General features: G+C 39.2%; 1 protein-coding gene across 2 annotated transcripts; it reads left to right on the top strand.

The window, feature by feature from the left end:
* Positions 1-450: 450 nt before the first annotated feature.
* On the top strand, positions 451-26,374 carry LOC106949822 (G patch domain-containing protein 2-like). 2 transcript variants are annotated; one of them, XM_015036336.1, is made up of 10 exons: positions 451-664; positions 2,096-2,749; positions 10,266-10,327; positions 10,795-10,938; positions 11,343-11,422; positions 11,516-11,580; positions 11,662-11,701; positions 11,791-11,882; positions 16,675-16,769; positions 23,848-26,374. In XM_015036336.1, exons 2-10 carry the CDS (start codon positions 2,103-2,105, stop codon positions 24,009-24,011), a joined length of 1,389 nt encoding a protein of 462 aa, XP_014891822.1. In that variant the 5' UTR covers positions 451-664; positions 2,096-2,102; the 3' UTR covers positions 24,012-26,374. The 2 variants fall into 2 exon arrangements, with proteins under 2 accessions (XP_014891822.1, XP_014891823.1); XM_015036337.1 differs by having other exon boundaries at positions 467-664; positions 16,684-16,769.
* Positions 26,375-27,078: the final 704 nt, after the last annotated feature.

Below are 27,078 nucleotides of genomic sequence, written 5' to 3'. Positions count from 1 at the left end.
TCAGTCAATTTTTCACATATTATCTGTCTCATGCCACACTATTACGACATTGATAGTTTTGACAAATATGTAAAAAACATATTTTCGTACTGCAGTTTTAAACTTTTTGTCTGCTAATTTCCTTGGTCTGTGCTGTCTGTTCACTGATGTTCTCTAACAAACCTGAGGCCTTTTCTAAACAATTACAATCTTTCTGAGAATAGAATAGAATAGAATAGAATAGAATAGAATATATATTTTATGGCACTCATATCATTCCAAAATTATACCGTCGGACAATGATATCCAGTGTAAATATAAAACATAGTCTGCAAATAATGACTTAATTTACTAAGGGAAGAAAGGTATTCAAACCTGGCCACCCTATTGCTACATATCATTTGTGAATAAGACACTTAAACTCTTCAGAGCATATTCTGACGCTACAGAGACAGTTTCATGATAAAAAAAAAACGTAATGAGTCTAAGGACGTCGTGTAACAGAGGTCAAAGAGTTATCTGGATTTTGGTAGACAGACATCTGGCTTCCTATCTGCATGAACGCGTGTTGTTTTGGAACTACGTCACAGCGAGGCGGAGCCACCTGATTGGCTGCACTGCAGGGCGGAAGTGCGTCTGTTTTCCCAGCTGGGAGCTGAAAACAAAACAAGACAGGCATCGACTGGTGAGTGTTCAGAGCCTTTGGAGTGTAATTGTTATTTTTAGCTTCATAGTAGATATGTAGAAACGGTTTCTGTGTGACAATGGCCGCGTTAAGCGCTCATAAATGGCTCGGTTCGGTGGTATTTCGGGAGATATTTGTCTGTCCTTGTGCCGAGCTCACATGTGAGCTGTTATGTAACAGCTGAGAGCATGCAGATTACTACAGCGTGCCTTTGCTGTTGTTCTGCTGCAGTGATGCTGCAAAGCTGCCCTGCAGCATAACTCACTGGTCATAAAGACATTTTAAGCTTTTCTTGGCGGCTGGAAAAGTGCACACGCTTTTGGTGGTCTCCTCTATACTGATGTAATCAAATGAGAAGCAGCTCTTGTTCGAGCTTCATCAATGCTTTGCTGCTTGACTTAAAGTCACCCTGCTGCTATCTCTGAAAGGCGGCATAATTAGTGAATTACATGTGGTAATATAGAAAAATCAGTGGATCAGAGTTTGGTCTTTTTCATTCAGATTTTTTTGTAATCTCCTGTGAATGTTTTTTATTGTAACTTAAAATGATGAAGAACCTCAATCTGCAAGCTGTACCTATTGGTGTTTTAGCACTATTTTCTTGGCGCCAAAAATGTGTAATCGAAGTCCAGATATGCTTGACTTAGATAACTCTGGAGCTAATGTGCAACAATCGACTGACCAGAGGTCAATTTTGATAGATGATTTGTTGGTCAAAAAATACAAAATTAGTTTGATTTTTCACCCATTTTCATCCATTTTTGATCTATAAACACATCAACAAACAGAACAATCCTTGATGCAAATCTTTGAGCCTACTCAGAGACAGATAAAAGTTAAACAGATAATTATATTTTTCATAGGAGGAAGTACCTTAGTTCAAAATAGTTATAACCAAGAGTGGAGGATCAGTGAAGTCTCCTAGTGCTTGGAAAAAAAAAATTGATAGTAATATTAAATATTCAATAATATGAACACTTTCTAATACTGTCTGACTAGAAATATAACAAATTGACCCCAGGCTTTTATCACTTTCTGCTTAATATAAAAAAAATAATTAAGTGAGAAAAATAATGTAAAATTTTAAGTTTCTCCACTTCTTGGATTCTGTAATGCAAAAACATTATTATTTTTTTTATTATTTTGTAAAATCACAGTTATTTCTGATAATAATTTTTACATTTTTTTAGTTCTATTGCCTATTTTCATGTTGTATAAAGAGAAATTAGCTGATATTTGAAAAAAAAGTAGAAAAAGACACACATGGAAAAGAAAATAGCGCATTATTTCTCGATGTGAGTTTTTGTATTGTCCAAAAAAAGGGATCTTCAAAGAAGCTGCTTCTTCTTTGTTCATCAGTTCTTTCAGATTGCTGTGTTGTGTATTTGTAAATCAGTTGACTGATTTAACTCTTTCCTCTGTGGTTTCCAGAACCAGGATGGATGAGCTGGTGCAGGACCTGGTGTCTGCACTGGAGCAGGCCTCTGAGCAAAACAAGTTAGGGGAGCTGTGGGAGGAAATGGTCCTCAGTCCGCTGCAGCATCGGCGACAGATCCGGCGGCGTAGAGGTCGGAAGCGCCTTCACGAGTCCTCCATCTATCCGGTGGCACGCAGACGTCGCTGGATTGAGGCTTCTGAGTCCAGCCTGGATGAGGCCAAAGAATACAGGGAAAACATATCTTCCACCTTCACCACCGCTGTGGCAAACTACAGCGACTCAGATGACATGGCCACCACTGACCACTGGCCTCGCGTCGTTGGCGGCCCTGTCAGATCCAGACACCCATCTTGGCCAGAGTCCGATTCCTTCACTGACAGCAATCCAGGACAGCCACTCAGAAGACGCAGGAAGGTCAAGCGTATGACTTCAGACATGACAGTCAGACTTCAGCAGAAGTTGCATCATGGAAAGAAGAGGCACAGGCCATCTAAGGTTCAGCGTTTGTCAGGATCTAGGAGGAGGTCGAGCAGCTGGACCGGACCTGAGAGACAGACAGACGGAGGTAGAATGATGGGAAAGGAGTGCTGGAAAAGAAAGATGGCGAAGGAACGTAGAGATGGTCCAGATGAGAACATGTCTGACGGGTAATGTGATCTCTATTTCATTTTCATGTTGAAAACTACATTCAGTTTTTCTTTCATATTGAAAGGAAAATAAGGGATTTTGATACAGATTTTATTAGAGAATATCTGTAAAACTTTACATCTTGAGTTGGTCACATCAACATAAAGCAGTTAATTTTGACTTAGCGGGAGAAAGATAAATGTTTTTAATGTTTTATGAATCTGAAAGTGTGGCGTGCATATGTACTTGGCCCCCTTACTCTGATACAACTTAATAAAATCCAGTGCCACTAAATGTGCGTGGAGGTAATCAAATCAGTAAACAGAGTCCATGTATGTGTAATTTAATCTTAATATAAATCCAGCTTTTCTATGAAGGTTTGTTAGAGAACATTAACAAACAAGAAGCATCATCAAGGAACACAACAGTTATCTATGATCATCTAATAGAGGATTGGTCAATCCATCATCTGAAAATGGAAAGAGTATAGTATAACTGTAAACCTTGTTTTGAATCACTGACATAACAATAAACTATATCGAATTGAAATTATTGTGAAATATTGTGGTGGCAGCTTAGGTGAGAGAAGACTGGGATTTAGGTTCACCTTGCATCGGGACAAAAACCCTAAACGTACAACCAGAATTACAATTAAATAGTTTAGGTCAAAGCATAATCATTAATTAAATTGGCCCAGTCAAAGATTGCAAGTCAGATGCAAATAAATTAAACATTTTCACTTTAGGAATGATCAAGCATTTCAGACTCCATGTGCAGATCTGGTAGCCCTTAGAAACTTTCTACCATGTGTTAACTCAGATTGACTAAAACACATGGCAAACTTTTTATATTTTTCTGAAAAGTTGGAAAACCATCTGTGTTCTTCCTTTTCATTTCATTTCATTTCATATTTTTGTACTTCTTTGTGTTGGTCAGTCACATAAAATCCCAATAAAACAACAAATTAATAGTTGCGTGACAAAAAAAAAAACAATTCTGAAGGGACCGTTTTTAGTTTAAGAATAAATAAATTAACAAGTCACATTTAAAATGATCTAAGTGGTAATCAATTGAGTTATCAATAGTCAGACTGTCCTTTGAGTCTGAAATCATTCTTCTCTATTTTGAAGTGCTGACATTATAAATGGATGATAATCTTCATCCTTATGTCTTTTACCTGCTATGAAGATGAGGGAGGGATCTTTGGCAGCTCTGCCCTCAGGCATCTCCCAGCTCATTATTGCCCTTTGAAAACTATTGTCACAAATAAATAAGTGACTTGGTGTGGTATTGATTTGTTTTGAAATATATGCCTGACTTTGGGTTGGTAATTAAAGTTCTGTTTGTCCCACAGTCCCAGAGTGAACTTTCCTGTGTGCGTTTCATTTCACTAAGCTAAGTGTGGGTCTTACTTCCACCAGCAAGGGGCTTTATAAGCCAAACTGATTGTTACATTATATTTAGTAAATGTATGAAAACAAGAATGAAACCACAGAGGAAAATGTACCTTGAAAACAGCTGTCAAATTGGATGTCAATTTTATACCCTAAAGGGGCCGCATTATGTATTTTCCAGGGTGGTGATTACATTTTATAGCACAAAGAAGCAGCTATGTTACCTTCAATTGTTATAAAAATGCTTTATATATCAAACATAACTTAAAAGAAATTTGACCTCCCAATGTAACACCTTGAAATTGAGCCTCTCTTCAAAAGAGAGAGGCTTCTCTTTTAGTAGCTCTTATTGTTTTCCACACTCCACCTTCGGCATGTTTCAACAAATCCACACACGAACTTCTAGTTGTATTTTTAATGGACATTACAAATACCGTTGACATTAATGCATCCTCATAAATCACACAAACAGGCTTTAATATCTTTTAAAGTCTTCTATCTGGATAAACCCTGGGTTTAGACTTAAAAGTGGCTTCAGCTGACCACATCGTTGTGGTTACATTCTTTCTGTGCAACTGATACAAGCTTGTGTCCAAAGATGTGGACAGGCTTTCCACCTTTGAGTTGATGTATGGTTTCACCTATTCATAACACAGTTTCAGGTTACATCCTGGATGCTGTAGTGAAGTGTGTTCAGTGACGATGGTTTTCCATAGCAGTCCTCAGTCCATGTGTTTATATTGATCCTGGTGGGATGACAGATTGCGATTCTTGTCTTTTGCATAGAGGTTTTCTTCACACTTATTGAATATTTTCATTGTACAGTCCTACACAGAAAATCCAAACTCTCGTTATACTTTCCTACTGCTGTTTCATATATCAGACAAAAAAATAGCTAGTGCTGCAACCAACGATTATTTTAGTAATCTGTTATGGTTATATTGATTATTCTTATAATTGATCAGATTAGAAAGTTGCCATATTATGCAGATTTTAATTTAACCACCTAAGTCTTATTTATACAGTTTTAGAAATGTAATGTAAGATGCAAATACATTAATAATTAAATTAATTTTTAAATAAAAAAATGCTTGATCAGATAATGCAGTGTGTGAAAAGCTCAGCCTTTTCTGCTCGACTTAACATGAATACAGTGTAGGGCTAATTTCTGGATAACTGGATATCAAAAGGTGCTTACACTGTAAAAAACACAAAATCTTGTCAATTATTCTTTGTTGAGTTTCTGGTGAATAAACAAGACATTTTTCCCATGTTATAAGTGAAATAATCTGCCAGTGGAACTAGAACATTCTTATCAATATGAAAAAAAACAAACAAACAAACAAAACATTGACTTAAAACTAGCCCCTAGGACTTGATGAAAAGTTACTTGTAAGTTAGTTTTTGTCTTATTTGAAGTGTACTAAGACATCTGTGTTAGGAACTAGACCAAAATAAGATTATGTGTTTTTGCAGAGTACCGGTAATTGGAGATTTTATTTTATTTTTTACAGAATTTGAACCAAGTTAAGCTAAAAATGCCACTTTAGGAGTTCTGGGTAGAACAGGTTTAGGCACAAAGAAGGTTTATTTTCTCGTAAATGCAAAATGTATATATTTTAGCAAATTTTGACTTAATTATTGCTCTGAGTAAGTTGTGTTTTCAGTAAACAGCCTTTGTTAGTCAGTATACTGTACTGTTGATGATTGATTAATTAATTACTAAATTAGTTGATGATTTTTTCAGAGATCGAATAATCGCTTTTAATCTGATTAATCGTTTCAGCCTTAAATATAACGGTCAGCTTCTTGTTTTTCTTCAAGTGCTTATTTTCTTTGCGGATCTCATTATCATCTGATCATGTGAAGCACACAAGCAACTGAAGTAGCCGTTAATGGAGCAGAGAAGGCTTTACGTCTTCGGGTTTAATTTGTGCTGACCTCCCCGGCCCCTAAACGGTATTTGTTTTCTTACTTTATGGAAAAATCAATAGCCGTTCTGACAGAAAACAGCCCAGGAGAAGAAATAAATGGGAGCAACTAAGCGTGCTGTCAATCATTTCTCACTTACACAACTGCAACAGTCTTGATTGCTGCTCAGTGGACTGCCACCCTGTACTGAGGGCTGAACAATCAAACGGTTAAGCCTTGATGGAGGCAAAGGGGTATTAACAAATGGCAGCAGGGATGAGGGGCTGACAGTGTTACAACAGCAATATTTATACTTTGAGGCTGTGTGGTCCACTGGATGTCAGACACAGTTGCCATTGTTGAACCATGTGGATTCCTTTGGTCTCGTTTCATACTGTTAACCTTTTTCATTTAGAGCATTTGGTCTGCTGAAATGTGCCCCTCCTCAAGGTCACTCTCCTTATGTGCAAGTCGAGTTGAGCTTCGCCTTCAGCCACCCAAGTGCGGGGAGAGCAGATGTTGGAAGCTCCAGTTGGACTCTACATCCTTGATTAGACCTGGCCCAGCCTGCTGGCACTGAGGCCACCTGGCACCCAGGCTGGCCCAGCAAGCAGCCCTAACCTGTGGGTAGCGGCTTCCCGGGCCCAGCCTCCGTCTCCAGCTGTGTGCCGCTTCTGTTGATGTTGACTTCTTGGGAGGAAAAAAAAAACAAAAAAAACAAAAGGCTCTCAGAACTTGCTCTGCTCTGTTGTGCTGTAATTTAGAATTTGAGAACTCCATGAGGAGTTTTTGAGGAGGCAGTTCAGCGTTTGCTGAAGTTAATTTTAATAAATCTCTGAGACTAATCCAATTACTGCAGCTCAGGGAGGGTGGGATAACCTTATAATCAGACACCAATGGAAGAGGGCACAGATTTGGGTTGAAGCGACTTGTTTGAAGAGCTTGCAGATCCATTGTTATCAGCACTTTGCTCCCCTCCAACGCTCGTCTCCTTTATTCCTCTGCAGAATGAGCCTCGGCTCAATAAATGGTGGCTTGCCTGTAATCTCTGTGCAAACTGGTCTGCCTCTCCCAGGAGCTGAGGATTATATCCTAATGATTAGTGCTCATCTGGATACTGTGTTTGGCTTCTCCTCTTTGGCTTGTGTAGAGACAATTGGGCCATATGGGGAATTCAGTTTATCTCCCTTAACTATGCAGTTTTGCCCTTGCTCCCTTTAACGTACAGTGTGTAGTAAAAGTACTCATACCCACTGAACTTGAAGTTTTGTCCAACAACAAACAACAGTGTATTTTTATTAGGATTCTATGTGCCATACTAACACAAAGTAGTCCATATTTGCCAAGTGAAAGATAAGTGATACATGATTTCCAATTTTTTGACTCAACATTCCCCTTCACTCCAGTTATCGCGGCAAGTCAGCAATAACTGCTGTTAAAGTTTAGCCTCCTCCCAGTCTCAGGCGTTTTGCAACTTTATTAGGTTTCCTTTCAGGATTTTCTCATATTTTGTGTGTTCATGATGATGATAATTGTTCATTTTCATCATACATACAGTTGTGTTTGCGTATAGTCAAAAAAATTCACCTTCTGCCTCATGTTTGTGGTATTCTCTTCATGTCTTGGGTAAACTTCAGAAGAGTGTTCTTATGGCTTACTTTTAGCAATGACTTTCTTCTTGTCACTCTTCAGTAAAGTATTTTTAAGTGTACAATTAGTAGTTGTAATGTTAACCGATTCCCATACCTGAACTCTGGAGAATTTGCTTCTCCAGTGCTACTTTGGATATCTTGGCTCTTCTTGGACTTGGACTCCTCCTACTCTCCCAGTCAGTTTAGTACTTTTGCAAAGTACTGCAATTTAGTAAATAACGTCATTAAAGTTCCAAATTCAAAAGAAAAAAAAAAAAAATAAATACACTCCAAGTTCGGTTTATCGCTGGTAAAGGTCACCACTTAATAAAGAAAACATATTTTGTCTCATAAAAAATGGGTTTGCCAGTTTAATGAGTCTCTGAATAAATGTTAATACTTGTGTTTCTTAGACTTGGGATAAACTTTCTCCAAAAAGCTGAAGAAATTATTTTTATTTAAACAAAACTGAAGAAGAAATATGTGTTCCTAGCTAGTCCTTAACAGCATGAAATGTGCTAACGCCATAACAGTTGTCTTTGTAAATGTCCAAACCTGCGTCCTCCACTGCACTGTATGCATCAAATGTCAGCAGATGTTTCCATCGTTACTGAGGAGCGACCCGGGGAATCAGTCTGGAGAGACGGGGTTGAAGGCGTTGGGTGAGGGAGGATGGGGGAGGAGGGACGGTCCAGGGCTGGGCCAGACATCTTCCAGATTCCCGGGAGATGCCGTCTCCCCTTTCGCATCTGCTTCTCTTGGATGTTCGGGGAGATGATGCGCGACCATCTGGCCGCGGATTAGATGGACAGTCTGGATGGACGTTTTCTTATCCTGACGTCACTCAGAGCCCTGTGCAATATGGCGAAGCTCTGTATCAGCACATATCGAACCCTCCAGACCTGCAAGCAAGGTCAGAGATGATAAACAGGAAGCAATCTGCAAGAGAGTCAGGAAAACTCAGCTTCCTCTCCATTAGAGTAACATAAAGTTCAATACTTAAACAATACAGCTGCCACTCTTGAATCAAAATCCTGGACATTTTTGTCATATAAAATGTTTCACTTTTTGCTGTAATTAATGACTGCAACTTATTTATAAAACAAATTCCTACAGTATAAAACCGCTGAGTTCAACTCTGCAAAATCATTAAACCACCTCTTAATTGTACGTACTTTCCTTCCAAGGCGTAAGATTTTCTTTTCAGTTTTCTAAACTATCTAAATTGTAGACATCTTTAGATTTTCTAAAACATCTTCTGACCTTTGCTACTTTTGCTAAAATTTTTGAACTGAAGCATGACAACACAATTTATAATGCAAGTGGATCAGTTATTAATTATACATCTTCAGAGCAGAATGAAGAGAGGTGTCACTGTAAAACATAGTTACACAGTTATTGCAAAACAGGTATAATAGTTTTGGAAGTTACATTTAAAACTTTCTGTCATTAATTATTAAGGCTGGTGGGATTAATCGTGATGATTCTCTTATTGAAATAATTGTCAACTAATTTAGTAATTGATTAATTGTTTACTGGAGTATACAGACTCAAAAAGGTAAATTTGCTGTAAAAACCACATACTCAGAGCAGTAATTAAGCCAAGTCTGTGCAAAATAAGTATATATTTTGCATTTGAGGTATAAAAAAAATCCTTTGTCTGTAAATAATTTTTTTGCCAAAACTTCTTAAGTGGCCGAGTTTTAGCTTCACCTGGTTCAAATTCATTAGAGGAATGGCATGTTATTTCATTTTAGGCAATAAAATGCTTATTTTTTCAATTACAAAAGGAATTGAATCGCTTATTTTTTTATGTATTTCTAACATTGTATAAAAAAGGTTTACATCGTTAAATGAAAAATCCGAAAATACAGATTATTTTCAGTTTGATTAATTATCAGAATAATTGATTGAATAATCAATTACCACTGTGCAACTTAGATTTTTGAGTACCACTCTTAGTAACTGGCATTAGTGAAATAGTAGTTTCCAAGTGTATTCCCTTATGAATAATGATCTTAGCTTTGAGATTTCCAGTAAGAGGGGTTTGCCGGAGGGTGTGGAGGGGACCAGCAGTGGGGCGGTCTGGATGGTAAGCGATGGCAGCCCACACAGCAAATATCAGCCAGTTGCTGCGTGGAAGTGGTGGCATGTCTGTGGATTGTTGTGTGTGAGGGGCACACCCAAAGGGAGGGGCGGCCAGGGGGACTGTGCTTCTCAGTGCTGTCATCCTCCACAATGTGGGCCAGATTAGATTGGAGCTGACAGCGGAGGATATTCAATTAGATTGTTCGTGTCACTCAGTGGCTTCGATCAGAGTCCCTCCTGATGCCTTTGTATTCGCCATCGCAACGAGGCAGAAACACACAGCGCTCTGTCTTTCTATGTCATTTCTATTCATGTCGACCTCCGGCTTTGCTCTTTTTCATTATTTTTGTTATTGAATGCCACATTTTAAATATTGATATTTCAGGGGGCATCTAAATTCTTAATTTACATTGTTCACTTTTCAGATTCCATAACATTCATCCGACCTCCAAATTGATCCAAACAAGTCTTAGATCCTTATTTTCTTTTTCCCTTGTGTCTTTTCTTTGCAGGGAAACCAGCAGCACGTGCAGCAGTGACCCCGGTCTGTTCACCAATGATGAAGGAAGACAAGGTATCACGAATTGATCTGCCTTAACATATAGCGTTTTTTGAAAAATTTGTGAACATGCCTGTGCTCAATTCTGAGTGAATTCTGGGGCTGGATAAAGAGGTTTAGCTACAATGGGCTGGTTGCTGGGCACCCAGGCGACTCTAATAAGACGTTGTCATGTCGTGTTAATGAGCGCTGAAGCCTTTGCTAATCTCATTAGCCGCGGTGGGGCCGGGCGGCCTCTGATTTAACAGTTGTCACTACACCTTGACTGTGAGAGGCATGGTTCCTGTGGACAGTTTGCTGAGTGACAGGCCTGAGATCAGCTCGCTGTCTGGGGAAGAACCAGTGTTGTCTGGTGCTGCGCAGTCCACTGAGAAACGTCAGGCTTTTAAATTTGCCCACAATCAAATGGTTTAGAAAAGAACCAGTGTTTATCAGGCAATATCACTGCAACCAATCATGCATTTACCTTCCCATGTGTGCAGGTGATGATGAGCAGAGCGACTGGTTCTTTGAAGGGGACTGCGGAGTCGGCCTGCTGCCCAACTGGGACTCTGACAGCCCGCTTTCACTTGAGGATAGACAATCCTCCACCAACTTCCTCCAACCTGCACGGCGCGCTGTTAGAGGTGGTCAAAGTTTTTATATTTCTTTTTAGGGATATAACTGGGGGATTCTGTGATGTTTAGGCTCCATGTGGGTGAGTCTCAGGGTTGCTGCACAATTTGGAAAAACTGTCAGACTGTCAGAGTTTTCCAGTTCTGCCTTAAAAAGCAACATCCATCCATCCTTCCAAATAGCCAGCCAGTTAGCGAATTGATTGACTGGCTAGCTAAATAGCCAGCTAGCTGGCTAGCTAGTCATGTCCTTCTTTATACACTCTGTGCCTGTGGCTCTTATTTCCCTCATCATTGCCAGAAATGTAAACAGCTTCATTTGTTTTATGTTAGAGTGCAATAACCAAAACAAGTATCAATTGGTTTCAATCAGCTGTGAGGAAACGGAGATAAAGTTGTTTTTTTACTTGTTGCAGGGTATCATTCACGTCCTAAACGATTGCCTTGCTCTGCTGCCTGCTGCATCAGGCGGGACAGGAGGCGTCTTCCTAGAAAGGTAAAAGAAATGCGTCCTCATTAATGTCAAAGAAGCCAAAAACTGTTGTACCAACTTTGCTTTGTTTTGTTTTGTGCAACTTTTGTTGAACAGAGCAACAACATGCCAGTGTTTGTGGAAAGACTGAGACATTTCTCTGCAGATCATTGCCAGAGAAAGTAAGACTCACAAAGAGATTCTGCTGAAACTGAGGTTGCCATGTGGATTTTACCATTCATTGTTTTGTTGTATCCTTTTAGATTCTGGCTGCCTTCTGTTGGGAATCAAGACAGAAACCAGGCATGTTATGACATCAAATCATTTTTGTGCAATTTTGCTTTTGTTCTGTTAAAACTTTCAATGTTAAATTTGACACTTGAAATTTACAGTTGAACCCTTTGTGCCCACTACCGATGTGTCCCAGTGACATGATGTCAGAAGGTTCCTATGTCAGATGTTCCCCTCCATCCATCAGAAGCAGGTAGGTATTGAAAAAAGTTAAACGAAGCACCATTGTCTATTGTCAGATAATAGTCTGCAGATTAACAAACAAGTATATATATTCATTTTGTTTGCTTTGGAGCAAATACCCACTTTGGTTACACCTGTTGTATCTTGCAAAAGTATAGCACATTATTTTAAAGCAGAAGTGAGATAATAGTTGTTTTTTTTAATCTGTGGTATGTACCACAGTTGTGCTCTCCACAAGTCTGCCATTATTGGAAGATGGTGCAGAAGAAAACTGTTTTTTAATGGAAAGCCACTAGTACTATCTGCTATATTTGACAATGGTTTATAATTGAGACCACAAACATGTGGAAGAACATGTTTTATTTGGTCTACATACAAAATGCTGTATGAGGCAGAAAACTATCAGCAGATAACTTTGAATACACCATCCCCACTGTGACCCAATGTTGGGAGAATCAGTGTAATAAGGATTTTTATTATACCATTAAATCTGAAAAACAACAGCTACTATGACTACTTCATAACTTTACACTACTAAATTTTGTTTGTTACATAAAAACCCAGCAAAATACGTTGCTGTTTTTGGTTGTGATGTGACAAGACATGGAAAATACAAAATGGTGCTAGTACATTTTTAAGGTACTGTAACTACATGTAATTTTTTAGTTTTATGCATTCAAATATATATTTTTCCTGCATAAAGCTAATGTTTTGACCAAATAAAATCTGTCCATTAATGAAAATCTAGTTCCAAAGTTGGAGCTAAGCTAACAACAGTAAGCCACTGAAGTACCTCTCAGATTCGGCTCAACTTACTAGTTTTCAAGGTCAGGTACTACAAATAGAGAAATGCTTTGTTGACTTAATGTTGATTTAAATTCCACCATTTCTGGGTTGGCAAAGAAGCGTTAGAGAAATCCAAAAGATGTTTGTCAAAGCGTCTCGTCGCTCCCAGTCTTCCCTGGAACAGTTGGATCTGCATGGGGAGCTGTTGAGGAACTGAGCAGCCCTCTTGGCCTGGAGACTGTGGGACTTCTCATTGTGTTGTTTCCACTCTGCCTATTTATGGTGCATTCCTAATTTTTGTTTCACACACACATATCCACACGCCTTTCCTTCCCCACTCTCTTGGGTTATTTCACAGAGCGCTCAGGCACTTCTTGATGAGGGGCAAAAACACGACTGCTATGAAAAGCCCCCGACTTCTTAGGGCTTTCTTTTCTAAACTGGCCCTTTCTTCTCCACCTGAAAGGTTCCTTCAGATTCCAGTTTAAGGCATTGCGAATACTAATTTCTCCTATTAAAAAGCCCTCATATCCCTGCCATGCTCTCATTTGAATGACAGACTCAGGGGAGATCTCTTAATTCCTTTATAGTGGGATTCAAGACCCTTCACTTCAAAAAGTATAAATCATACTCCCAAATGAATGAGGGAGAGAGTGGGAGGGGATTGACGAGAAGGGCTTCTGATGTGTTTCGTTGGACGGCACAAGCTGAATCCGTCTCCCCGAGGTGTTCAAATCCACTCTCCAGTGATATGGCTGCCTTGTGCTTAGGTCAGTCAAGTTCATCCTAAACAATTACATACAAACAGAAATGTCTCTTAGTGGTCGGTTTTGATTGGCTCTCTTCAGTTTACTTGAAAATGTAATGATACCTCTTGAACTTTTCACGTTTTCTCACAATACAACAGAAACTTTTGATGTATTAATGGTATTGTATGTGACTCAAAGTAGTGAGTCATTTTAAAAATTTTGCAAATAAAAAAACATTTCAGAACATAATTAGTCAGGAGAGTTATGGTAACTCTAGAGGAGTTGTGCAGATCGAAAGCTGTCAATCTCTTGCATTAGCTGTGCAATACATATTTCTGATTTTCATTGTTGGTAGAAATCCTCAAGAAGTCTTCAGAAATGATTTAGTAGAGGAAACAGACATATGGAAGAAGCTGCTTAAGTAAGAGAAGACAATTTGTGCAGAACAATAGCCAAACAATGCACCATACATGATACATGGAAGTGACAACATCATTCTGTAGGTGTGGTTTCTGGATGGATGGAGCTACTTACAGGGTAAATATTGATTTAAACACTTTACATCCTGTGAAAGATTTGAGACTGGTGCTATATTGGTTTTTGATGTGGGCTGGTTGGACAGTTGCCCAGGGTGGCATTAGAAAGGGGGGGGACCCCCAGAAACTAGAAAATAAAAAATATATATCATCTATTAGTTTTGCTCTGAAAAATATTGCAACTACATTCCTGTGCTGAGTCCTAGGAAATTAGGTTACTATTGAAAAACATTTTTTTTTTTTATCTCTGTCCCAACTCTGACAACCCTAAGAACTATTGCAGGTAAGATACTGACCACTCATGGAGACTCCATTAGACCTCAGGAAGATTTTTTTTTTCTCATTCTCATTTGTACAACAACCCATTTACCACCAAAGCTCAATCCTGGAATAACCCTGAAACAGCTGGATTACCAGTGTGATTTTCCAGAATGAATCAAGCTTTTAATCATTCTGGTCTATACCATTCCTGGTAGTGGCAGGATCATGGTGTGGGACTGCTTGCTGCCAGAACTACTGTTGCACTTCACAAAATCCAGGCAGCTATAAAGGACGTAGACCGCTTCATCTTACTGTCTCTGTTTATGTTTTAGAGTGTTTTCTTCTTATCTTTGAATCTTTGTGTGAGCAGACGCAGTGTTTTGTGGGATTAGGTTGCATCGGGGCCACTGGCCACTTTAAAATGCATGACTGCCTCCCAGCCGAGCTGCACAGGACTAACATCTTTTATCTATTGACTTATTTATTCCTAAATGACACTTGCGCTACGAGATAAATCATAGTCTTACACCACTCCCTTCCCAGTTTTCATTTTAATTGTGAGATCACAGTGTCAGCAGTTAGTATATTGGTGTGAGTGGCCTATTGATTATTGATTTGGAGTTATTGATTATACTCCCTGGAGAGCCTAATCCTTTCTGATTCATTTGAATTCCTCTATTAATCTTGAGATCCCGCTCACACCTGAAGCAGCATGTACACTAATGAAAATAGATGGTCGTTTTTCTAACTGCGACTTCTCCCTCTGCTTTTGATTCATCATTTCTAATTGATATATTTGCTTTTGGATGTGTGCGCTAAAATTACAATTGACCCCGTGTCAGTGCTGTTTTACTTAGCACCCTGAGGGACTTCATTGTGTCTTAAAGTCTCATATGACCTAAAAAAATCTATCTTGTGCACATTTTTCTCTGTGTCCTTGTGTCTTTGATAGCATTTAGTTGTTGGCCCCCTTTTTTGCTGCATAGAGCCTCAAAGTCAGTCTTTGCTCCTGCATTGCACTTTTAGTAAATTTAGACAGAGACATCTGTCGAGCTTTTGAAAACTGATGAAGTAACAGATGTTAAATAATAATAACACTGCAGTGCTTTTTTTTTTTTTTTTTTTTTGAACAACTGCTGACAGTTGAAGCTTGCAGTTTCTGCTGAAATAATTGGTAGTATTTTCCCCTGCTTAATGAGCCAGCTGATAGTTTTCTCATGTTTGATTAGGATTGTGCTGAGTGCCTCAGTGGGCTCCGGATGGCCCCGAAGAGGCTCCGTCTCCCAGCAGTCTGCAGCAGGAAAGGGCGCTTTCCTCCCTCCAGGCTGCCGTTTGGCTGCATGTCGCTGCCTCGATGCAGTGAGGAAGGAGATAGAGGGATGGCCCTCCATACTTTAAGGCCAAATGCATCACGGTATTAATTTTAATGCTGCAGGCGTGCCTTGTGAAATAATGCGACGTTTAAATGTGGATCGATTTTGGAATTAAAAAGTTAGTTTGCAAAGATTTACTGTGGGGAGTTCAATGTCTGAGCTCTTTATCAGGGGCGCAAATGGCTGGTTATGTGCTGTCCGACAGAGGTACGATTGAGGGATCGATAGGCGCGTGATTTACTAACTGGAGTACAGGTAATCAATAAGTATAAAAGTAAATGAAATATGCATTACTGGGATTTTATTAGAGAAAGGTAGCAGGGAGAGAATAACGGTCAGGCCATTTATTTTTATATCTATTGATTATACAACATAGGGACTTCGCTCAAAGCATGCCCTGAACAGCTCTCAACACCCAGCGCCTGCACACCCGTCATGTGATTTATGGGTGTTGAGGTCATGGAATGGGTTGCCAGTTAAAACGCTGGCCTGATAGGACCTCGCTGTACAATGTGTCTGTAACGGACGTGAAGCTTTATGCAGCCTGGTGTCTGAGGGGGATGTCCTACTTTTCCTCTGTCTGCATTTCTGCTGTTTTAAGATGTTGTCTTGAAGATTTATTGAGATATTCAGTTCATGTCACACTTTGTTAAAGCTTTTGAAAAATATTATATAAAGTTAAGGAATGTAAAAGACACCATAATTGCACATTTCAGCTTAAATATTCATGTCACTTCACTCTTGCGCCTACACTAAAAGTCTCTCCTACCCCCAGATGAAGGAGCAGTCCTTGAACTTAAATTCTTCTCTCCAATATTCAGAGCCATTGAGATCAGTGATGAAGCTTTTCTGCTTGCAGTGATCCTAACATGACGCACGTAGCCCAGAGCAGGGTCATGTGTTTAACACAAAAATGGCTCTGATTCAGCATCTCTACTCATTTCAGTTATGGAAAAAACAGCTTAATGAAGAAAAATGTATACATGACAAAAATGCATGGATGACTGCAAACAAAGTGTGCTTCCAAATGTGCAGTGCTGGTTTTTATTGACTTCTGTAAAATGATTTCATGATTTGGTGATGTTTTTGTCTCACTGGCCCTCCAGGCAGATTAATTTCATTCCGGGACTGTTGTGCTCATCTGATGTGCGGAGGAAGAAAGAAACAGAAGCTGTTTTCATCACAGCATCAGGTAACAGCCTTCACACAGTCACACATGTGCACTAATTTGGAAACTACGTCTTAAAGATGTTGAAAAAGGCAATTGTATTACATATGTTTTTCTGTAGTTTAGCAACTTCTGTAGTTTAGACGTTATTTTTAATGATGGTGTTGAAATGTAGCACTGACATGATTTTCTTTAAAGAGACTTTGGTACAAATTACTGGTAAAAGGATTTTTCCTGATTTTAGGATCCCTTTGCAATTACTAGACTTTGTTGCCTATTTAAATTTCATCTGACTGTCTGTCCATTCATCCATCTAAGCAAGCAAGCCCTGAATTCATAATAAAGTTCTAATTTTACACTTAAAAAGAGACTGACAAGTAGTTAAAAATTGGAGTTTGAAAAAATCTTGAGTATTTACGTGACAAATGTGTAGGGAATTTGTTTTTGCCCTTACTTATTGTTCTACATTATTAAAAACAAAGCTGGTTTGTCCATCTCAGTCTATTACCACAACTCCACTCTAGTCTCCAGCTTTATTTATTTATCTTTGTTCTTCTCAGTGTGGTTATTGTCAACACACAACAGAAACACCAAGTCAAAGCAGAATGTTCTTTTTGGAACATGAAAACAAACATTTTTATGAAACAATCTACTTGAGTGGTATTATAGGCCTGTATCAATAAAAATGGAAGAGCAGTAAGGGGAGATATGAAATGGACATTTGTGACAGCACAATAGCATTTTACAAGCTACTGAAAAATGTCAGATTTGCTTCTTTTTTCACAGCAGAAACTATCCTCTGCTGTGTCTGTTTTTTATCTTTGCCTAAAGCAGATTATAACCACAATGTTTTAACTTCTTAACTAAGCCATTGTCTCTGGACATATGTTTGCTTAGTCTTCCTTATGCTCTAATGTTCTCTAATAACTGAGATTAAATTGTTCACAGTTGGATTTTATTTACTAAATAGATGTCTTCCGAAGGCAATAAGTTGCACTAGATTTTATCTAAAGAGCTTTGAATACAAATGCATCACACACATTTTTTTAGGAAAACATTTTGTGCACCACATATCCTTTCTGCTCATTTCACAATTATATATTACATTTCATTCTGTAATTGAAATCATAATGATATTGAATTTTATGCTTCTAATGTGGCAAAACGTGAAAAGTTTAAACTTTTCATTACTTGCAATCAAATATTGATTATTTGGTAAGGTGGTAAGGAGAGGTTTAGCACAGAGAAGTGATAATTGGCGTTACACAGAGTTTACTCTATCTCAGAAGACATTAAGCTGTCTGTGCTGTGTGTGTTTAGACCAGTGGAGCTGCCTGTTTTCATTAGCCTGATGGCTCTGAACCTTGTGTCTCTACCGGATTGAAATCTGAATTGGTTTGTCCACCATTTCCTCTCCGTTCGACACTCCTGCAGCTGCAGTTTGTCATTTAAATAACAAATGCTGGTGGTTCCATGATTTACTGAGGGGTGCGGGCCCCTGATGTATATTAATATTGCTGCACAGGGCTCTGTACTGGGGTCCATCATTCATTTGGATAAAAGAGGTGGAATTTAAAAACAGCCAATGCTTAGCTTGGATACAGATTGGATCCATTTATTGCACTGAGTGATGGAATAGCTGGCAATTCTGTCCTTCACCTTCCCAGTGCTGAACCTCTTCCCATAAAAGTAGAAAAAAAACAGATTCACCCCTGGCCCCTAAGGACCTCTTGTATTCAACATGCAGAAGCAGGACATCCCTCAGTCTGTTGACAGGTAACCTGTAGTCTACTATAAACAGACTGAAAATGAAATCAATTTGAAAATATCTATTTTTTGTAGAATTCTGCATGTTTTTATTGCGATTTGCACAGAAATTGTGAATTTAAAATTGCTTGAATTTAATATTAAAGTCTGTCTACGTGAGGGGATGATAAAGAGGGAGCGTTACTGAACTGCACATCCTCTCCCACCCTGTTCGGACTGCTTTACTGTTTCTTGAGTCTAGTGCCCCCTGCCCACTATGATTTATCATGCATCCCATGTCGTCCAATGTCAGTTTCTGCAGCTGCAACTGCTCTGTATAAATCTTTACTTTGGCAGCCCCCTGCACCATGTCTCTGCTCAGTAATCACAGGACCTCCAGGAGATGCACACTTACTCTGACAAGCTTTCACACTCTCCGCACAGGAATTTTGGTTTGCTGCCACTCTGACATAAATGTGCACAGAGGCAAATCAGATTCTGTGATTTACTGAGTGAAGTCGTTTTCCGGTAGACATCCTGTTTGCATGGAAAGATTGTTGTCTGCATTCAGCAGAAAGAGCGACGTATTACTCTTAGTGAACACGACAGCTGAGTCTTTGGATTAGCCAGAGGAAGTGGATTGTTGTATATGTTAGTGGCTGGATCTGGAACTCTGTAATCAGGAGTGAAAATGGTCTGTGGCTGAAGGTATCCTCCGGGACTCCACGGGAAATTACTCAGGCGGTACCCAGCTGTTGCTTTGTCTTCTTTCTTTACCCTTTTAGCACCTTCACGGCACTGCTAAACCTGGTCGTGAAGAAAAAAAACAAAAAAAAACCCAACAAAACACGAAAACTTATCAGGCCAGGTATCTGTTTGGATTAGATGACCACTCCACTTCTCAGCTTTAAATTGGAGACTTTCTACTTTCCTTCCTGCCAATCCAGAAATTCAACTCAGTCCAACAAGTTTTTGAACAAAAGATACTTTTGTTGTTCTTCTTCTTTCTCCCCATTTAATAGTTTTAAGGGAATATATTATCAAGACTAGAACCTTCCCCTTTTGATTTCAGGCTTGTCGCTTTCAATAACTCTATTCAGATATATGTTTGAAATTCAGAAGTCCCAGTGTGTAAAAAAGAAAAAAAAAGAAAAACAGGCAGTTGTGCACAAAATATAGAGCGATAATGTTAAAGTTTAATTCATAAATTAAGGATTTACATTGGGAATTTAGCTAGTGCTCTTTTCTGATGTAGTTTGGAGATCTAACAAACCGGCTCCTTATGGAAATCATTCTGTGATGATCTTGCTTTGCCCATAATTGGCCAGTGGAGTAAGAACTCTTCCAACAAAACTTGTTATTTGAAACATTGAAATGTGTTGCTTTCATTTCACTGAGCCACGGTCACCAGAGGACTTGTGTTTGGGAGCCAGTGACTGGACAAGTCTCACTTGTCTCCAAATAATCTGTCCATTTTTGACATATTTGTGAAAGTTTAACCCTGCTACTGTAATGTAGCTGTGGGAATGTTATTGCAAGGGCATTTTAATAGCAACTCAAGTTTCTCTGCAATTACTTTTCTCACAGTAAGATGAATTTTCATCCTAAAGGATCAGTCTTGCTTAAAACTGAAATTAAAATACTTGTCTGTGAAGTGTTCTGGGCTTTATTTGGTTCAGTCACAGAGATATAAGTATGCAAATGCAGCCGTTTATCGGTGGTGATAATTTATTAAATTGGCTGAAAATGGTAGGCTGGGATATATGTGCTTGCATAGTTTCAAGATTTTTGGTCCATAATCTGATTTAGGTGTGTATATGGTGATTGTTCCAGGAAGAAATTAAGCTTGTTTATAGTCAAGTTAGTCAACATCAGACTGTTTTCTGTTTTGATGTGTTGGTACAATGTGGGTGCCCAGCAGGTGCAGGCCAGCCCTTAGCCATGGAGAGGCCACCTATTCTCCCCCCTCTGCCTTCATGTGTCCCCTTGCCCAAGCGAGACGGCAGGGTGACAGATCACCTGCGCCGGAGACCCGCTGCGTTCCTGCCCGGCGGTCCGGCCCCCTCTCATTAATGCCCAGCCTGGTGCGAGGGCTGCGTGGCAGCACAAGACAAATAACGCTACCACTCAGCCATCACTTGTGCTGACAGAAATGCAGCCCACCGCACTATTTTGCCCTCTCAAGCTCCACTCCACAACCTGCTCTTGTCCTTCAAACCCCACCCCCATTTATTTGGTCTCTACCTGCACCTGTCTGCGCTGCTCCACCAAACTTTTACGTGCTGGGGGGGCTTTTGACGTTGCTGCGGGGTAAGTTTAGCACTGAAATTCACGCAGGTTGATGTACAGGCTCCACTTAACAGCTGCCTTTGCATACACACGGTTTTCTGTTTGTCTTTATGGAGACATATTTGTTTTTAGCAGCCCATTCTGTCAGGTGCTTCTTGACTTGTGTGCAAACCCTCTTGGCGGGAGGTCTGATTTGAACGTCTTATTTTTGCATTTGTAAAAACAGCCTTGTGTGTGTGTGTGCGTGCGTGTGTGTGCGTGTGCGTGAGTGTGTGTGTGTGTGTGTTCAAGAGAGGGAGCAGCAGAGAAAAAGAGGGAGAGAGAAACACAAAGGCTAATCATTAAAGAGCCATTCAACCCTGTTCATTTAAGTGTGGGAATCAGCAGGCCCATTACTGTCAATGTGTAATTAGCTGATTAATAAACAGGGGGAGCGGCAGTGCTCCAGGAAGGCCTGTAATGATTGTTTTTAGAGAGCATCTCATAAGAGCTTATTAAGATGGTGAGGTGGTTCCATTCAACTTCCCATTATCACCCACAGTAAATGTATGTACTGTAATTCTTCCTCTGACAGAGAGTCGTTGCATTCTAATTTCTTTACTGACCTTGGTGTAAAACTCCTTGATTGCAGGTGTTGCTTTTGCTTCACTAAAGGAACGCATTACTCAGTTTTCTTTAAAGTTATCATTTAAACACATAAATTCCCTCTTAAATATTATTATATAAAATTTATTGCATTTTTTCATATGGCTTCATGTTTCTAGTTTCGATTCAGCTTTTCTATATTTCCACAAACCTTGTTTGCGCTGATATTCCTAAATAAAATCCACTCCAGCAATTTTTAATTCTTTTGTCAGATTCGTTAGATTCAGGTCTAAACTTTGACTAGACCATTCTAATCCTTTCTGTGCAACCCCACAGGATGATGCTTTCACCACCATGTTTCACTGCAGGGCGACATGTGGTGTGTTGGTTGTGGGAGAGAATGTTTATTAAGTTTGACTGGAGGTTCAAAACATCCTAATAAAATACTTTGGTGTCTTGTCTTTATATAATATCACATAAAGAGGCGGTTTTGTAAAATACTGTTCAAAACTCTTGAGTAATCCCTCACTTTTCCGTTCAAGGTGCCAGTAATCTTTTCAAAGACATTTGAGGAATATTTCTTTACGGTTTATTAAGGCCTTTCAAAGTTTTCTGTAGGCTTTTGTAGGTATTTTTTTATTTTCAGTCCTGAACTTTTTCCATCTCTAAGCAGATGATTATTTAGACTAAAAACTCCAATAAAAAATAGTATTATATGTATGAAAAACCTAAGCAGAGAACCAGATCAAGTTGTGATCTTGACGCAGGTTGCTACGTTGAGTCTGTCACAAAGACACATTTTGCTGCATGTACTTTTGAAGAAGAGGCATTTTTATCAAGAAGCTGGTAATAGCGATGGTGCTGCTTCTGATTATGATTAATATTGCGGTGATGAGTGCAATTCAAGATATTGTGGATATCTATTTTAAAATAATTTTAAATTTCATCATTTTAAAATAAAGTGGGAAAGCATGTAAAAAAAATTACCCTAAAACCCTAGATACATATAAATTGCATAAAAACCATTTAATTTGAAGGGGGTTTGTTTTGTTTCTACTGTGACTGCGTTGTCTCGTCCTGACTCTGACCTTCACGTTGGACTTTTGTTGGTATGTGGTGCACCTCGCTCATGCTAATGCACTCAAACTAATGTTCCCTGCCATTTCTTTGTATCTGTCAAATATGAAAACTCCTGAATTTTGATCAAGCCCTTTGACTATGTTTAACCCGAAGTGTTTAGATTGGACCTCAGCAGCAGTTAGCCATCATTCCCTCAAGAAATATTAATCAATTATCTTGCCCGCCGGATCAGTTTGGGGAAGAAGTCATCTGGAAAGAGCCACAAGCAGATATAAGGGGAAAGAACTAAAGCACATGCCAGTGAATGCTGTAATGCCTAATCCTTTGGGACAGCCCACAGCCACAATGTCACTTCTAGTTGCCTTGTCCTCTGCTGTGGGGTTGCCTGGAAAATACGTTGTGTGACTGGTGCTACCTTTTTGGGGTGGCGACCTGGAAGGATTTATTTATCAAAACTGAAGTAGAAGCTGCAGGAAAGCAGGTTAGGGAGCGAATTTGTTCCTTTGTTCTTCTGTCTCCGGTGAAAATGCGCTCTGCTGTTTCCAAACCAAAGAGGATCTGTAACGGGGAAGGTGTCAGTGACAGACGAAGTGTGATGATTAGAGTTAAAAACATAAATGCTACAAAACTGGTTAAGCTTAAAAAGCTGGAAAAATTGGCCTTTTAATATCCGTGTCCTCAAGTCGTATGGGGCCAAATTGGATTTGGCTCACATGACCAAAATCTCATTAATATTTAACTTATTAGTAGAGGATTGCTTCAGTTATATTTCCACACATTCAAAGCAGGGATCCCTGAGTTCTGAATTTGATTTATTGTTTTAATTCAAGTAGCTTCAGTGAGCAAACAAAGGGGGATTTTAGAGGCACATGTGAGAAATTTAGAATATCATCAAATGTTAATTTATTTAACTAATTTTATTGCCATTCAGTATATACAGAGATTTCTAAATTTGAATTTAGAAATAAATCAAAGTTTCCAGAGTATGAGGAAGAATGAAGTTTCTACAGTCAGTGATTATTTGAGTAGCCACATCATTTGCTGGTGTTGGTCCAAATATCTTTTCTGAAGTCCAACAAGCTGATTCATGGAGATGTTGATTTTATTTTCCAGCAGGACTTTGCAACTACACACACTGCTATAAAAAATTTAATCAACATATTTTATGTAGCCCATAGACCTATCTTAACCTAAGGAGGCATATTAGGTCATATTTAAGGTATACATTTACACCTATATAAAACTATATAAATTACAAATTTCGCTTTTTGTCTGGAGTCACTGAAATCAATAAACTTTTCACTAATATACTAATTTATCGATCCACCCGTATTTGAACCTTTTTTTTTTATTTTTTGCCCCATGTTTCAAAATTTGAAATGCTCTTTGTCTTTCTTTTTAGCTATCAACCCATTTCATAAAGATCAGCAGAGAAAGGAGGCAAAAGGAGGTGCCTGCAGTATCACACCAATCCCTGAAGCAGTAGGACCAAGTACACCTCAGTCTCCTACTTCTGCTGAGCCTGAGAGTTCGTCTTTACTCCAGGGCAACCACGAGGACACTTGAAAGAGGCTTGACAGACGCATCTAATTCCTAAAGCGATTGTGCCTGAGAACGAAATAGCTAGAACCTCCTTCTACTCCACAAACTTTACGACAAAGAAAGAAAAATACAAAAGCACATCATTAGTCTTCAAATCAGCATGTTCCTGCTCGATCCAGCCCTTCCAGGTAGTATATTAAGCATGACAAATGTTAATGCAATCAAGCCTTGTTAAGCGCTCCGCCATCTCCTTAAGCAAGAAGGCAGCTTCAAGTGGCTCCTCGTTCGACTCAAGACTTTACTGCTCTTCCTGTTTCCACACTGAGTCTCCAGGCCACCCGCCACTGCATAATTCATTAATTATGTCCACTCCCGTAGCACAGCACTTGTCAGCAGGAACCTCGGAAAGTATGGTCAGTTGAGGCTCGTTGACCAGGGGGCGACTGCTCCACTTTAAGGCAACCAACAATGGCTGTAAAGCAGCTAGCTCCGAGGGAGATGAACATCACAATGTTTAGCTGCCACATGCTGTTGCGGGGTTAAGAGAGGCGACCACCGCTGGCGAGCCACACAAAGTACAGGCCTCCTATTAGCATGGATTTGAAAAGCTACAGTTGCTACAAAGGTCCTCATTAGCACAACACAGAGGGAGCATAGTCATGGTCCTCGGAGGGCCTCCTCTGTTCTCTTCAGGTTGCCTTCTATATTCAAATTTCCCCAAACAGATTTAAAGTTCAAGGCTGGCTGTAAAATCTGTCTGAAAAAGCTGTTGTTTTTTTTTAGCAATGCTGGCTGAGTTGCTTTTGGAGCTGGAGGAGCGTCAGGAAACGGGAAAGGAGGGTTATACACAGTATCTTCAAAACCCCTCTGGGTATATAGTTTCCAAGTGGTTTCACCTCTAGGAGATCAATGTCAGCAAACAGAGGAAACAAACAAAATAATCTGAGCAAAGCAAATAAATAGGTGTGTAGAAAAAGATGTGCAAAGCAATAAAATCAATTCAGCTTTTAGTGTAGTAGCATTATCTCACTTGAAAAATGTAGAAAATTCAGTCACCTACAATGTGAGTACATTTACCCGGTGATGAAACTCGTATCAGTATATTTTACAGCCCACATTTTTGTCAGTAGGACAATTTTAGTCTCATAAAATGTGTCACTTGTTTGGATCATACATGCAGAAAGATCTTTGAGGATTCCTCGGCCTTCTCCCCATTTGATCCAGAGTCCTGAACTGGTTTAATGTTCCCTTCACTTCAGCTCAATCAACAGGTTTTCTGCAGGTCCAGGCACTGCGGTGGCAAAAGAAGAAGGTTGTTTGTGTGTTCGGTGAATCATTTCTGTGTTGATTTGACCATATATTTTGGATAATGTTCCAAAATTACCCATTTTTTTATTTTTCTGGTAGAGTTCACCAGATTCCAATTTAAAATGTCATCATATTTTAATGAGTTCACGATGTACAACATTTTAACAAAGCTCCCTGAAAATTTAGAAAAGAAAGAGGCCCACCAGGTCACAGATCATCCACCATAATTAGAGGAAAGTAGAAGTATCCTATATTGTCCCTGAGTGGGGAAATTCAGCTGTACCAGCAGCAGAAGGGTACAGATATCTAGAAGCATGCATGCTCAGACATGCATGGTTGAAAAATATAAAAACAGAAAAATAAGACTAAGAGAACCAAGTTTTTAGTTAAATATTGCTTATAACCAGTAAAAACTGCAAGTGTAAGCAGCGTACCATGCTAAAAGTCTGATGAAGTTTTTAACCAAAAGTTAATCACATTTTTTAAGGCCTTTTTTTACAGAAATTCACAACATAATCACCAGCTGCATGACATGTCTTTTCAGATATTTTAAAGCCTTTTTAAAGAGAAGAATTGCATTTAATAAAATGAGATTTGCTAATTAATGTGAGTTATATGTCTGCAATAATCTGTGTGAGAAGGATTTATGTGATCATGCTGGGGAGGGATGACATTTATAAATGCTGTGTGGGCACACTATAGTTTAAATGGATGCTTCACATTACTTTGCTAGTTGCTGCCACAGAAATCCGTCAGTGTTCAGATCTCCACAAACTCCACAGCCGCTACTGGTTTCCCTCCTTTTCACATCAGCATTACACCTGGTAAATAGGAGTTGCACAGGTTAATGATCATTGTAAAACAGAAAAAAAGTGGTTAATAAAAAAAATATATATATATATGTATATATATATATAAATTTGTTTTTACAGCAGTCTCAGTCTCAACTGTTTGAGATGTATTTATGTGTGTTTTGAACTGGAAGAGCTTTACAGTGTTGGTTTAGTTAATTGTCAGTGTTTTTTAAATTTTTTTCATTGTATGAAAAAGGGCCTAATAAAAGTACGTTACATTTAGCCCAAAAAAATGTCCCTGGAAGGGAAGTGAAGCGCGATGATGCGAGAAACTTCACACTCATTTACTCATTTATATATTCTGTTGATTGTGGATTAGAAACTTTAGAAAATAATGATTCCTTGTTCGTGGTAAAGATTTCTGCAGTGGAAACTCACATTAAGATGCATCGATTCCTGCATGGGTTAGTCAGTGGCTGCCACAGAATAATTAGCAGTCCCCATAATGACACCTCTCCCAGACCTTATGCCTCAAAATTAATTTACAATGGCTCAGAAATAGGGGAATGGCTTCCGTAGAGCTAGTCAATTGTCCTGTTACAGTTAAGGAATCCGGCAGGCTGGTTGCACTCATATTTCATCCCAGGTAAAGATTACCTGTCAGGCCCATGGGAGATGTATTGATCTGTTTTCCTTTTTCCGGCAGCAATCACCTGACAAAGGCACCTAGGAGGTGAGTGAATGAGTGATGCCTGGTCGGCCTGGTCTAGCCCGGTGGTTTCTGTTGTCCACTGATAGGTTTTAGTGCTTATGAGGAAGAGCAGCAACAATGCTGCCATAAACTCTGCTTGAAACTCATCTGCATTCCCGCAAAGCAGTGCCCTCTGTGACACTGGTCACAGGTCAAAGGGGAATTAGGTTGTTTTTTTTTTTTTTTTTTTTTTTTTTTTCTGTCTTCTTTTTTTTCATTGGGGGTTTTCTCCGGTTTT

The sequence above is a fragment of the Poecilia latipinna genome, unplaced genomic scaffold (assembly GCF_001443285.1).
Source record: "Poecilia latipinna isolate Pla-1442-1.1 unplaced genomic scaffold, P_latipinna-1.0 Scaffold365, whole genome shotgun sequence".
Classification (NCBI taxonomy): Eukaryota; Metazoa; Chordata; class Actinopteri; order Cyprinodontiformes; family Poeciliidae; genus Poecilia; species Poecilia latipinna.
The sequence above is the reverse complement of the archived record's forward strand: the minus strand, read 5'-3'. Positions and strand labels throughout refer to the sequence as shown.